This window comes from Trachurus trachurus (genome assembly GCF_905171665.1).
Source record: "Trachurus trachurus genome assembly, chromosome: 12".
NCBI classification, from domain to species: Eukaryota; Metazoa; Chordata; class Actinopteri; order Carangiformes; family Carangidae; genus Trachurus; species Trachurus trachurus.
The window spans coordinates 25,718,253-25,733,422 of record NC_139908.1 but is presented as its reverse complement, the minus strand read 5'-3'; the positions used below and the strand labels follow the sequence as shown (position 1 = coordinate 25,733,422).

The 15,170-nt window shown below is 42.1% G+C and overlaps 1 protein-coding gene across 1 annotated transcript; it reads left to right on the top strand.

Annotated features, from left to right (window-relative positions):
* Positions 1-227: 227 nt before the first annotated feature.
* Positions 228-14,053, top strand: mvb12ba (multivesicular body subunit 12Ba). Its single transcript, XM_083983006.1, has 10 exons — positions 228-461; positions 5,281-5,403; positions 5,765-5,872; positions 5,997-6,093; positions 6,259-6,388; positions 7,646-7,789; positions 10,236-10,330; positions 11,535-11,590; positions 11,918-11,977; positions 12,809-14,053. Exons 2-10 carry the CDS (start codon positions 5,293-5,295, stop codon positions 12,893-12,895), a joined length of 888 nt encoding a protein of 295 aa, XP_083839132.1. The 5' UTR covers positions 228-461; positions 5,281-5,292; the 3' UTR covers positions 12,896-14,053.
* Positions 14,054-15,170: the final 1,117 nt, after the last annotated feature.

Below are 15,170 nucleotides of genomic sequence, written 5' to 3'. Positions count from 1 at the left end.
TGCAAATATTCAGATGAGCTACGTTTTTCCATTCTTGCTTTCATCCCCTGTGATCTGTTTCCAAGGACAAATGCCTGTAAGAGACTGGAGGAGAGTCCACTGAATGTTAGCATTTCACAAGTCTATGAGAAATCGACATTGCATCACCAGTGTTGTGTTCAGTGATGAACGTGGGCACCGGGGTGGCAGAGAGGGGGAAGGCTCCTCCAGTTGGTGTTTGTTGATCACACCCCCATTACAGTCCTCACCCACAGCTCCACTCTGAGCCCCTCTGAATCCACTAGCCGGAGGACCATTATGCAAATCTATACAAAGCGGCCAGTGTCTCCGAGTGGTTTGTTGATTATAGCGATTTTGTAAATATGCGAGTCTCCCCGAGGCTGTGAAGAGGAGCGAGACAGGATAAACCTACCGAAGAAAACAGCTGAAGACCGGCCGAACACAACTGTTAACCTCGCTGTGTAAGTGGAGAACTCAACTAGTTAGCGAGTTAGCTAGCATTAGCAGCTACTGCAGCTTCGGTGAAATGGAGAGGCAGGGGGCGCATAAAGCTGCTTTTGTTTTATACAGTTTAGACTAGAACGGCTTGGATATGAACGATAAACTCTTAAATTGCCCGGTAGTTAATGTTTGTCCACCGGGCCGGTCAGAGACACCACAGACCGGGCTGACTGCTGAGCCCGTCGGTCACAGCTGGTGTGACGCTATCGCTAGCCAGGCTAGCTCGCTAGCTTGTTAGCTGTGTTGCATCGCTGTGTTATCTCAGCGGCTAGATAACCCTGATAAACCACGGTACAAATTAACACAAGACTGACAAGAGGAAGGAGGTTATCGTTTAACGATTTAATTGTCCATTGTGATAGATATATCTGCAAAACAACAGAAGCGATGCACATCTCGCCCAGAGGAGATGCCCAATTCAATTGATAAATGGTCACAGTGATGTTTTCTAACAGAGATGCTCTCGTGTTAAACCAGGGTGGGACATTATCCAAGTGGTTCGGGTGTTGTGGTGAATTTGGTGTATAGCCACTTAATACACCAAAATCAACATTTTTCTCTAATGGGTTGTTTAGAAACGGTCCTCTAACTCAAATGTTTTCATGTGCCAGTGTTGTCGTTTTCGATAAACAGTTAAATACAACGATGAAGCTAAATATGAGGAGTAGAGACAGGAGGTAAACAGAATCAGATGCACTATTTATGGGGGGAACATATTTAGACATTAGACCCAAGGCCGTTTCCACTAAGACATCTGAAACTAGGCTGTAGCCTTTGGTCAGTATTGTTTTGCTTGTAGATTAGTCATTAACGTTTCATAAAGAGAAGGTGCATTAGTTTCAAGGTAAATATGTTACCTAAAACCCTAGTGTTGTGGTCAAGACCACATAACCCAAGACCGAAACAATACCAAGACCAGAGACCGAGATCAGTACCAGTACTCATAATAGTCATGTTGCTTTATATTTACACCTCAGCTAAGATAATTCTATATTTAATTGAAACAAAGTTTGGATTGAACAGAAGAACACAACACAGAACCTGCTGAAGTCTCCCACTTTTGACTCTGGTGCAACCATGTTTTTCAGACGGTAACACAAGCATACACAATTATAATTATCCTCAGTTATTGAATTATATTACATAAACCAATGTGAGTGAGTGACAGAGGGAGATGTTTAAAAAAAAAAAAAAAAAGATGTCACTGCAGCTGTGGTCTTGACTGATCTTGAGAAAAAATCCCGAGTCCAGCTCAATCGAGATGAAGAAAAATGTAGCTGATTCCTAGGCAAGACTAAGACCATGAAAATGGAGAGTGATTTTTTTGAGACCATCGTATTTAGTCAAAATGTTCTCTGTGTTGCTGTTGTGCCGGACCCGTCTCCCTTCTGTCCACTTCTTCTGCCTGTTTACAACATTTTCTCATGCCCTTTTGAATCAGAGCAGCCCTCACACTTAAGATTCAGATTGTTAAACGGCACATTCAACAAATTTCTTTGCTGTTGTTTGTGGCGTTTCTTTGCAGGGAATAACCCATTTTTATGGCAGCGTGACCGTCTGCCTACCTGGGTCTAGATTTCCCACCAAAACAAGTTACCTCACACTGTATTGTTGCAGCACCATCACTGAATACCAGGCTCAGTTGTGGTTGGTTTAAAGAAATGCAAACAAGCGACAGCATTTATTCTCCCAATAGCAGAATGATAATAGGTGCAGCCATTATCTAGCACTGAAACAATCTGGACATGCATAAGAAGCCAAAACCTTTCAACCGCATATTGCAAAGTCACTGGAAGGAAAGGGAGAAGTCCTGAGGACCTTAATCCTTGTCTTTGCAAGCATCCACGAGCATGGATGCAAAAAAACAAGACAGGTGCACCGCTATCTAATGTGTAGCATGACGGAATCACTTCTAGTTTGAGCGTGAAGTACCGAAGTAACAGTGAAACATGTTGCAAACACTCCTTTGATAAAACTCAAGTGTTTAACCTTCATATTATTTTATACAGTACAAAACAATATACAAAATAACCAGTCAATACCACAGCTGGGTGGTTCCACCTTGTACTACAGGGAACCATTAACAGTGTCATGAGAACAGATTCAGTTTGATGTGTTTTGATGTGTGTGTCACTAACCACAGAAACCATCTCCTCAGCTTTCAGGAAACAAGTGTCTGGGTAAAACAACAACCTGAAACCAGACAGCCAGAATTTGTTTTTACAGAGGTTAACAAATGTCAGAAGAGGAACTTTGAAAAATGACTAAACCACAACTAACTGCAATGTAGTTAGAGACGGGTGATGAAAAGAGCAACGTGACACTGACAGAGCAAGGCCAGGCCAGGGGACACACTCAGCTCTGGTGTCAGTTAACAGGGCTGTCAGTAGCCCGGCAAGAGGTATGTTAATGGAATGAATATAATATTATATAGAGCCGCAACATTTAATCGATTAATCAAACAATGCTCTTGTTTCAGCTTCTTAAAGGGATAGTTCAACATTTTGGCAAATTGGCCCATTGCCATAATCCCTATCCTAAGAGTAGGTTTGTTACCCTTAATTGTTGGTGCAAGCCAATTATAGAACTGCGGAGCAGAGCCGCGAGCTGCTCAGAGTTACGCTACGGAGGCTAATGGAATTTCTTGGTTTCCCTCATCAAACTAATCAAATACACAATCCAACAACTCCAAAACTCTCTGGTGGACAAGTTGTGACCTGCACATTCACCACGCTATGAGATAATAACGGACCGTTACGAGACAGAGTTGTTTTCATTCATCCAAAACCAATGATGCGCGTTCCCATCTGGGGCAGTTTTTCGGCAAGGGGTCTCTGCATTTGCCTCGAAAACAACTCTGTCTAGTAACTATAACTATAGGGATAATGGCAAAGGACCAATTTGCCAAAATGTTGAACTATCCCTTTAAATGTGAATATTTCTGGTTTCTTTGTTCATTTATGACAGTAAACTGAGTATCTCTTTGGTTTGAGGACGTCTTGTGGTTTGGGAAACACTGATTGATATTTTATAACATTTTTTAACATTTTACTGACCAAACAACTAATTATCGATAATAAAAATAATCGTTAGTTGTAGCCCTAAAATTGTACATAAAAAAAACATGTACTGTACTGTATGTTTGGGTGTATGCCACAGCTGTACAGCATTGCTGCCTGCCACAGGAGAGCTGACCTCTTTGCAGAGTTGATGTCTTCAACTAGACCAACCAACCACCAAACCAAACCAAACCAAACCTGTAACCAGCTGGTGACATATATGTTTCTGTGTGAAATGATATCAGGGGCGTGGTGTGTCTGCTCATTGGTCTGCAGGCCTCTGGGGTCAGAAGCCCAGCTTTCAGCCTTTTCTGGGTCTTTTATTCTCTCTCTCAGCGTCACAGCTCTGAACACAAGACTATAGTAGTCAAGGAGATGCTATGTAGGAGGCCTCTGTTGTCCAGGCAGCTGCTGAAGGGTTTCTGCTCTGTGTAAATGACACACTCTGTACTTCTTATTTATGTGCTGCTGTGGGGCTGGAGGGTCAGGCTTTTAAGAAGTTGGTAAGTTAAGATTCAGTGAAGTCTCATTTAGTGAACAGACAGAAAGAAGCTGCAGGGTTGATTTTATGTGGATAGTGAAGCTTTGGTGACACACACACTCCTCTGTTTTTATTTTTCACTCCAAAACGTTAATCTGCTCGCCAAATCCTTACAACTGAGAAACTGAAACTGTCATGCTAACAACATTTGTGTGTCTGGGTGAAGTAAGATATTATCAGTTTGTGCGGCTTTTTCATGGAGTGATGTCATGCGGTAAGAATGCATACTGTTGAGGGTGTGGCAGTTACATTTGGGTAGACATCACAACACAGATAGAAATTTTTGTTTAGTCTGGATTTGTTGGATTCATTTTCACTGTGTGTCTGTCTACAGTGATGTGTACTTATTTGTGAGTGTTGTTGACCTTTTTGCTGGTTTTTATTGCTGTTGACATTTATGCGAAAATAGTCTGATAGATATGTTTCATTTAAAAGGCACAAAGGCAAATAATAGTGAAGTAATTAATTCAAATGTTTCTATCCTCCTTAGTAAAGCATGCAAGCCTACATTAGACTACACACACTGCTCCTTTAAATCAGCGTTTACATCACCCAACACTGTATAGCCTAGAGCAAGTCCAAGTGTGAAAATGATATAGACAACAGAAGAGGTTTAATATTTCTGAAGTTGCACATATTTTTTTCAAGACATTGTTCATAGCCTAATATGTTTTGTAAAAGGAGAGTGCATTAACTGTAAACATCCTAATGTACTTTTCTTTGCACTAAAACAAAGGGAAAATTGTTGTTCTTGTTATTTATAGGTTATTATGCTTTTATTATAAGTGAAGCTTATTTTATTCAAAAATCTAAACTTTATCGCTACTTTAAGAGGAACTAAGCAGAATTTTTCCTGTGGCTATGCTACATTTTTACCTTAATTAATTTTTACCTCCCTAGTAACCGGCAATATTTTGTTTATGAAAGTTTAGACTACACATCGTAACACCGTGTATGTTATATAACCTTTTCCACCGCTCCATGTATTGATTTTTCACCGGCTTCCTTGTAAACAAATGCACATGGCCAGGCGGAGGGTTAGCAACATAGAGGAAAAACTGCCAGACTTGCATAGTTCGTCTTTAAAGCTTGAACTATGGTCTAAAAATGACGGCCCATAGAAAATGATTGGTCCAGGTTGTTGTGGGTGTTAATCTGTCCTTCTCCTCTCTGTTGCAGAACTCTGCCAACATGCCGGAGGTGAGGGAGCTTTCTGAAGCTTTACCAGAGATGCCCATGGACCCAATCACTGGAGTGGGAGTAGTGGCCTCCAGGAACAGGGCACCCACTGGATATGATGTGGTAAGTCCAGAACACAGCTGAACACAGAATGATAGCAGAATATCACATTACCAAGCAGAGTAGTTAGCACTTTCTTTTCCTTCCAATACTCTGAGATACTGAGGCATGACTTTCTAAATGTTGTCAAACTAATTAATTAGTTGATAATTGATTATAACCATATCATACCATAGCAACATCAAACAGGAGTCTTGCACTAGAATTTCTCAAGAAATAAAAATGTTATTAGGGACACACTGATTTTCCCAGGGACTCACTCACATAACCATCTTTGGTCCTAAAGAGTCATTAAATTGAAAATCTATCAACACCAGACAGTGTAGTTCAGTGACCTTTAATTCTATTATGCTTCTTCCTCCAGGTCTCCACAACAACAGACGGCCTTGATGCCGACCTGTGGAAAGATGGTTTGTTCAAATCCAAGGTGACGCGGTACCTCTGCTTCACCAGGGTCTTCTCAAAGGAAAATGTACGTAAAACACACACACACACTCTATATTCACTCTCCACGTTTTCCTGTCTTACACTATATTCCCTCAAAATCTCTGACCATCATTTCGCTGTTCTCTTGTTCTCTCTCATTTTCTCTACAGAGCCACTTAGGCAATGTTCTTGTGGACATGAAGCTGATAGATATAAAGGACACTCTGCCTGTGGGTTTCATCCCCATCCAGGAGACTGTTGACACCCGTAAGTTATCAAGTCAAGAGGAAAGCCACTGTGTGGTGAGATATGTCTAAAAATGACAAGCCCTAAATCATAAAAAACTGCAGAGAGCCTCTCTGGCATTAACGTAGAGTTCACGATCTGACCGACTGCTGTGCAGTGATTCACTCTCTGTTCTACATCCCACAGAGGAGCAGGCCTTCAGGAAGAGGCGACTCTGCATCAAGTTTATTCCACGGGACTCCACAGAGGCAGCCATCTGTGACATTCGCATCCTGGGACGCTCCAAGCAGGCCCCCCCTCAGTACACCTTCATAGGGTCAGTATATTTAGACAATCTGGACTGGACAATCTAAAAAGGACAGGATGCCAACTTTCCTGTTGCTGTCCCTTTCAGTTAAAGAAACAATCAAATACTAAAACAGAGGACATGTATTGAAGTGAAAAAAGAAAAGGTAGCATATTAAAATCTAATACAAATAAGACAGAACACTTAAGATAAAAATAAATAAATAAAAGCAGGTATAAAAATCCTTATCCACTAATAAAAGCAGGATATTAAAAAAAAACAATCTAGAAAATACTCATAGAATAAAAGCACAGCCTTAGATATGTTTAAAGGGATAGTTCAACATTTTGGCAAATTGGCCCATTGCCATACTCCCTATAGTCTTTGGAGTAGGTTCGTTACCTTTACCTTTCATTAAAACGGCGGAGCAGAGTCGAAAGCTGCTCAGAGCTACGCTACGGAGGCTCATGGAATTTCTTCCTTTCTTTCCCTCATCAAACTCATCAAATACACAATCCAACAACTCCAAAACGCTCTGGTGGACAAGTTGTGACCTGCACATTCACCACGCTATGAGATAATAACGGAACGTTACGAGACAGAGTTGTTTTAGAGGTAAATTCATACAAAACCGCTGATGAGCGTTCCCGTTGAGGACAGTTTTTCAGCAAGCAGTCTCTGTATTTGTCTCTAAAACAACTCTGTCAGTTATTATCTCTCAGTTGTTGGATTGTGTATTTGTTGAGTTTGATGAGAGAAACCAAGAAATTCAAACAAACCTACTCCTAAAACCATAGGGATTATGGCAACGGGCCAATTTGGCAAAATGTTGAACTATCCTTTTAAAGAAAAGGCTGTCGTGACACTTGAGACTCACTCTAGACTTGACTTGTGAAAGCAAAACCACTGAAGTCTCAAGCTGTGATTTGTAGGTTTAGGGTCATTCCTAATGGTTTATCTGTTGTGTAGACACACAGCTGTTCATGTATGCAAGTGGATTTCACACAGTCCAGGATGTTAAGAAAGCTCAGTGGTTGAGCTTCTGTCTGAGGAAAGAGAAAGAAACATGTGACATGTCAGTAAAAGAAACATGGACATGATTATCCACATGATGCATACATCACCATAACTCCTCAGAGAAAAGTTTAATGAGAACAGACAGGGCATGGATCATGTATGCACTTAAAGTTTGAGGGTGATTACTGTACATGACGATGTGTTAAGCCTGTGATCCATGATTCCATTAAGCGCTTTGTGCTTATTAGTGCTTGTGAACCTGTTTGACAGAGAGCTCAACAACATGGGGATCTGGTATCGCATGGGGACCGTGCCTCGGGCCCAGGACTGCACACACACTCCAACCACCAACAACGTCCAGAATGTGAACTCCTCCTCCAGCTCAGTCCCAGTGCCAGCAGCTCCTATGCCCAAGTACGTCCACCCTAACTCTGGTTGTGTATTCGCGTGTGTGTGTGTAATGTTCCTCACTTGTTCAGCTAACTCAGATCTAAAGTCAAGGAAAGAGGATGTTCACTGTCTGTTAACATCCTTTCCTCAAGGGAAGGAAATGCTTCCACATTTAGATCACAGTGAAGAAGGAAAAACCTGCAGCCGGCTCATAAAGAAGACAAGTTCACTGCGTGCCTCGCTGATGGAAAGAAATGAGGACAGTTGTCTGTTGAATTTAGATTTGATTCTTGGTTTTGACAAATCACTTTGAATCACCATACCTGCATTAATGGTGGTAATATCCTGCGTTTATCAGGATAATAGTATACATGTTAGTCCTGAACATATGAAAATGAGACAATGAGAGAGTGTTCATGTTCTAAACTGCAGTTTTTGTTTAGTTCTGAGCACTTATTTTCATCAAACAGCATGTGATGAGACAGAGGTGAGGTGAGAAGGACTTCCTTCAACTTGACTGGGCGGCAGAGAGATAAAACCACAAGTATTGATTATAGTTTAACGCTTAAAAGACAAACATCACATGTCCATTTATATACTGAGGATTATTTATCCTCTACATATAGTCAGTCAGACCAATAAATGATATAGTACAACTTTAGGCTTGTGCTGATTGGCAACCTCATCCTCTATCGGCAATTCATTTTTTTTATTACCTATCTTATAAAACACACTCACAGCGCCATATCCACTGTGCTCCGGCTCAGCTGATCGGCACTCCGATTTATACGTAATACAAAGAGCAGCCAAACACCAGGCTGAAATATAAAACGATACAGACTTCATGTCTTCATTTAAGGTTGACTTGTTCTGCTGCTACTCAACAATCATGTTTAGAACCATTCACGTGTTATATAATCTGAATCTTCCCACTGCTGTTTCGGGAGAGAAACAGCAGAGCGCTCCTCTGACAGCTCATCGCAGCTGATTTTTTTTTCTTTTTCTTTTTTAGCAGCGTCCTTATCGTCCTTACAGGGTAATTAGGTGAACCCCAGGGGGGGAGTGTCAAGATCAAGATAATGTCAAGATTGCCCAACTCTACCACTTTCCCAGTTTGTGATCGTCTCCCTCCACTTAGGCCTTGTCCACACGAACACGGGTATTTTTGAAACCGAGGTTTTGTTAAATAAAATTCCGCGTCCACACGGGTGGTGTAATAAATACTCCATACACACGCAACCGTAAAGTCTCCTTCGCTGCTCGTCCAGATGCCTCTGTAGATGAGACAACAGACTGTGTACGCCAGCATCCAAAATAGATTAGATTCGACACATGGCTCTGGTCAATCGCTGCGTTCTACAGTCTCTTATTTCTGTTTATTACATGGCTCTATTGAACGCTGCTCTCTGATTGGTCCATCGCTGCGTTCTACGGTCCGTTATTTCTGTTTCTGTTTATTCCACAGCACATTAAACAGCTTGGACTAATTGTGATGTTAGATAAATGACTTGCAACTTGTTACAGAGAGAGTGGAGGTAAATAAACCCCTTCAGGATGAATGAAACCCCTCTGCTTTACGTCGGGGTTCCATACATCCTGTCCGTGGTTTTTTTCTCCATAGCAACCGTAACAACCATAAGAACCGCTATGGACGGGCACTATTTACATCAGCACGCGCTCAGCTCTGAAGTAAACAATGGAAATAGTCGCGGTTGTCCACACGCAACCACTGAAACCCAACTCGGCCGAAAACTTCACCCTGGTCCCCGGTTTTAAAAGACCATGGTTTCAGTGTTGCAAAAGCACGGTTGCTTGTGGACAAAAATACCCGGGCTGGTGTGGCCAAGGCCTTAGGCTCATTAAGGAAACGGTGTCCAGGAAACACAGAACCACTGATTTATTTCCACAGCTCACACTGCCTCAGCTGTATATTCTCCTCAGCTGAAACTAAACCTGACAGTGATTCTTTTATTGCTTACAGCGTAGTAAAGCTCAGATGGGATCTCTGAATAATCTGTGTCAGTGTTCTGTGGCTGTTGGTATTTCAATGGGCCTGAAAAAGTGTGACTCTCTCTTTGAAGTGTACCGCCTGAAGGTTTGTGGATAAATGTCCGTAGCTCTCACAGAAGACTCAGCTCACAAGTTAATGCTGCCATCGTTGACAAAATAATCCTCCAGGCATCTAATCAGGGATGTGTGCAGAGTAAACTAATAGAGATGAGAGAATTGAGAGGAAATGCAGTGTTGATGCAGGAACCTTTAAAGCTGTTTGGTCTCTGGTGGTTGTGAAGAGGAGGGTTCTTCCAGACCCTGGAGGAGCCAGCTGTTTCCTGTCCTGCAGGTCTTTCCTCTCCAGGTTTAGAGCTCAGTACAGTAACTATGAACTGCTGAGGTTCTTAGGACTTGGAGCTGTGAGCAAATGTATAAAATCAATGTTTTTAATGTATTATTTTATTGTTCTTGTCCTCAGGCATATTTCCATGACCCTGCCGGCCAGCTTCAGAGGGAAGAACACCACCAGGCCAGACTATGAGCACCAGAACTCCAACCTGTACGCTATTTCAGGTCAGTGCCCGTTTGTTACTCTCTTCTTCTTCCTCCTCCTCCTCTTCCTCTTCCTCTTTCTTTTTCCTCTTTTTCTTCCTCTTCCTCCTCATTTTTTCTTCTTCTTCCTCCCCCTTCTCCTCCTCTTTCTTCTTCTTTTTCTTCCTCCTCCTCCTCATTTTTTCTTCTTCTTCCTCCCCCTTCTCCTCCTCTTTCTTCTTCTTCTTCCTCCTCCTCCTTATTTTTCTTCTTCCTCCTCCTCCTCCTCCTCCTCATTCTTCTTCGCTTCTTCTTCTTCCTCCCCCTTCTCCTCCTCTTTCTTCTTCTTCTTCTTCCTCCTCCTCCTCCTCCTCCTCCTCCTCCTCATTCTTCTTCGCTTCTTCTTCTTCTTCCTCCTCCTCCTCCTCCTCCTCCTCCTTCTCCTCCTCTTTCTTCTTCTTCTTCCCCCTCCTCATTCTTCTTCTTCCTCCTCCTCCTCCTTCTTCTTCCTCCTCCTCCTTCTCCTTCTATTTCTTCTTCTACTTCTTCCTCCTCCTTGTCCTCCTCTTTCTTCTTATTCTTCTTTCTCCTCTGTCTTCTTCTTCCTCCTCCTCCTCATTCTTCTTCTTCCTCCTCCTCCTTCTCCTCCTCTTTCTTCTTCTTCCCCCTCCTCATTCTTCTTCTTCCTCCTCCTCCTCATTCTTCTTCTTCCTCCTCCTCCTTCTCCTCCTATTTCTTCTTCTACATCTTCGTCCTCCTTGTCCTCCTCTTTCTTCTTATTCTTCTTTCTCCTCTGTCTTCTTCGTCCTCCTCCTCCTCCAACAAAAATGATGTGCTTTTCTTTCTTCTCAGGGACCAAACAAGCCTACAATCTATTGGCTGTGATTTGTAGGCTGGCAGCTCCTGTAGCACAGTGCTTCATTCCTGATGCTGTAGTGCATTAGTGCATGTCTGTCTGCTGCTCAGAGTCAGAGTCAGAATAGCTTTCATGGCCCAGTAGTTACTACACTTAGAAGGAATTTGATTTAGTGCAAACAAGTACATCCCCTTTCCCTGTCTTCATCAGAATTCAAAACATAGAGCTTTTAATGTGGATATGGGGTTGTTGGCTCTTTTCCATTATGAAAATATGGATTCCAATCCCTTCCACCCAGGGATGACATCGCTGTCTTGGTTTTCCTGTTATTTCCTTAATTCTATGGCAAAGACACATTCACTTATTCATTTCCTCAACCTTGCGTTTCAGCCATGGACGGAGTGCCCTTCATGATCTCTGAGAAGTTTGCCTGTGCCTCGTCTGACGTAAGTTACCTCTTATCTGAAGCTCTGTGGTGGCAGGTTGAACAGGTTTTATGTCCAGTAGTCTGCTGCTGAATTCTTTACCTGTTGTTTAATGTCACTGTGTAAGAAGATTGTTTAATCTGTCTGTCAGATTTAGTTTGGCTGGTAAATATTTAGTCAGCACAATAAATGAAGTAAGGTAAAACTAAATAATGGTTTAGGAAACACTAGAACCTCCACAGAGGGCAAACAGCCCAGAACCAGATCCTGTTCAGTCCAAAAACAGAGCTCCTTGGTGGAAGTAGCTAGTGTTACTGATTGCATAACATCACTGTTGTGTCTGTGCAGTTGCAGCAGGTGGATCTGATGGGCATCACAATCAAATCACTGGCTGAAATCGAGAAAGAGGTAAGGACACAGATGTTTGCAGTTACAGTTCTGCTGATATTTAATATAAAATGTGTTTTATTTCATGTGTTCATCAATTCTGTCAGCGAGAATAACATGATATAGACCACAGTAAATACTGGGACATAGAAACACAAGCACTTCTTCAGTAATAACTTTGCTGTAGCAACATTTCTGTAAAGAACTGAGTTTATTATCCTGTTGTTTATGATTCTTCATAGACCCAAGTTATAATGGGAAAGACCCTCTAGATCTATGCTTTGCCATCTAAATTGATATAAAAAGAATAAATAAATAGATGTGGAATTACAAAATGAATGTCTTTAGCTGTATTTAGAATATATTTTGACATTCCATAGAGCTCAGGGCTGGAAAAGTCAAAATAATCTCCTTAAACTTAACTTTATCAGTTTTATAGTTGGATGATAAATCCTCTCCTAACTCCAAACACCAAACACGCAGGGCTGAAATGTAGAAGTGAGATGAAAGAAGAATACAAATAGATAAAGTTGGGCCATTAAGATAACGTAGAAATTAAGAACAGAAATTAGAGGAGCATTCTCTTTGTTCCTTTCATGAAGGAGTATCCAGCGTTGCTCTGCTGCAGCAGATAAGACAGGAAGCATTCAAGCTCCTTATCAGAAGTGGAGCAGCTCTGATCGCAGCTGCTGCTCAGATACTTGAGATTTAAAAAAAAAAAAAAAACTTGGACTGCAGCCCTGGGTCGTCATGAATCATTGGGTAGTAGTAATGTTCCTGTAATTACAGACTGTGTCCACCAGAGGTCAGTGTGTTCCTGGTGCAGTGACTTGTCTCCTCTCTTTCTCTCAGTACGATTACAGTTTCCGTACGGAGCACAGTGCAGCAGCTCGCCTCCCCCCCAGTCCGACGCGGACTTCTCTAAGCTCCGAGGCCTGAGGACCCCCCCCCCACACCCCCCCAAACCAACACCCCCTTCTCCAGACCACGGCTGGAGATACCCGTACACAACTACTGACCTGCCCACAGTGAACAGTGAGACCCCACCGCCTCCAACACAACCGTACTGAGAAGACAGAAGAAAAAACAATAACGACAAAAAAAACAAAAGAACTATTTGTTTCCTAAAAAATTTTTGGGAGATGTTATTTGTCTTTCTGTGTTAGTTGTTTGTTTGCAATGACAAGGAAACTGAAACTGAAGTGGCAGAACGCTGTGGGACTCTGAAACCACTGGACAACACATGATGATGATGCAGATTTTAAAGTGAGACAGAAAAAAACCTATCAGACTCTTTTTTTTTTGCTCAAAGAAATTCAAATTGAGCATCATGCGATTTCAGATTTTTCCAAACGCATCGTGACGCGTTGAAGTGTTGCTCCGTTGTGAAATAGCCACAGCCCTGCGAGAGACTTGTTACAGACGAGGAACCGCTGGCTGAAGTGGACTGAGGACAGACCTCAGATCAGCCTTCGCCCCTTGTTCACGACACCTGCTGCTCTGAGGATCCCGCTTCATGCCGGAACACAAAAGGAAACTCCATGGGATTTGTTTTCCAGCTCGTACTGAACTTTTTGTTGTCGTTGTCGTCGTTGTCGTTGTTGTTGTTGTGGGGAATGATGTGTTTTGTTCTCTAGATGTTACTGTGATATACCGGTGCGACTGGCGTGTGCTCTTAGTGTGTGAATCTCAGCGTGCTTCTCTTCGTCCACTGTTTCTGTACACGAGCCTCAGCTTAGACACACGCTACGCTGCTGGGCCACACACACACACACACACACCACTGTTCTTCTGAGTCTGTCGACCACAGTTAATGTAGTGTCTGCTGCCGTAGGACTGGTGTCATCATACACACATAGTGATGATTCAGCACCTCACACTTTAACTGGCGGCGATGTTTCAATAACTTACTGTGTTACGTGTAACTATGAATCGTTTCTTTGAAGTCTTTGCCAGCACATCTGTCTGCATCTGCAGCGGAACTGTGACCTGGTCAATCTCTAAATCACGTTTCAAAATGAGCCTGCAAACCAGAGTCGAATGTTAAAGGGATAGTTCAACATTTTGGCAAATTAGCCCATTGCCATAATCCCTATAGTCATAATTGTCGGTGCAAGCTAATGGGATTTCTTGGTTTCCCTCATCAAACTCATCAAATACACAATCCAACAACTCCACAACGCTCTGGTGGAGACTGCTTGCTGAAAAACTGTCCCTGATGGGAACGTGCATCAGCGATTTTACATGAATTTACCTGGAATTTTGGAGTTGTTAGATTGTGTATTTGATGAGGGAAACCAAGAAGTCCCATTAGCCTCCGTAGCGTAGCTCTGAGCAGCTTGCGGCTCTGCTCCACCGTTCTAAAAATAGCTTGCACCGACAATTAAAGGTAACGAACCTACTCCTAAAACTGTAGGGATTATGGCAATGGGCCAATTTGCCAAAATGTTGAACTATCCCTTTAAAGCAGGGTCACCATCACTAGTATAAACACTCATGATTCATTTTTCGGTCACACGAGGAAAAGCACAGGTTCCTTTTAACTTGTTTGCAAAAGTAGAGAAACTACATTGTAAGTGTGATTGTCGTCTGTCTGTCGTTGGTTTTGTTTCAGTTTCCATCACATGGAGTGAACTCACACCACAAACCGTTGAGTCAGTCTGCTGAGGTTCGATGCCCAGCCCTGTTCTCTGTGCATTATATGAACTATTTCCACTATTTAACGTTACTTTTCTAAGCACAAACACAAACATGTAAGAGTCTATAGTACGTTCTTTGTCGCACACGAACAAAGTAGTCAAGTTAAAGTGCTCTTTGTCTTTTCTTTTTCTTTTCTTTTTTTTGACTACACTGTGTAGATGTGAAGTGTAGCGTCTGCATGTCGATCCTGTGTAACAGTGGTAGATCTCTGATTCAGCTCCAACTGCTTCTGTTAATTTGATGGTTTCATTTTAGTCCGGTCATTTTTAATGTAATCAGTTGTTATTTTTTTTATCCATTTGACATGTGAAGACCACTATATCCACCAAGAACCACTAGAGTCCAGGTCTCATTAAAACGGCCAGTTCTGGGTCTGAGAGGGAGAAGACCCACTTATGTTTTATACAACTCTTTTCATTTCATTTTCTCTTAACTGTTTCCTCTGGCAGCCACAGACATATTTACATATTAAGTTACATTTTTATTGTCGAGCAGTTATGTAAGACTTCCCTGA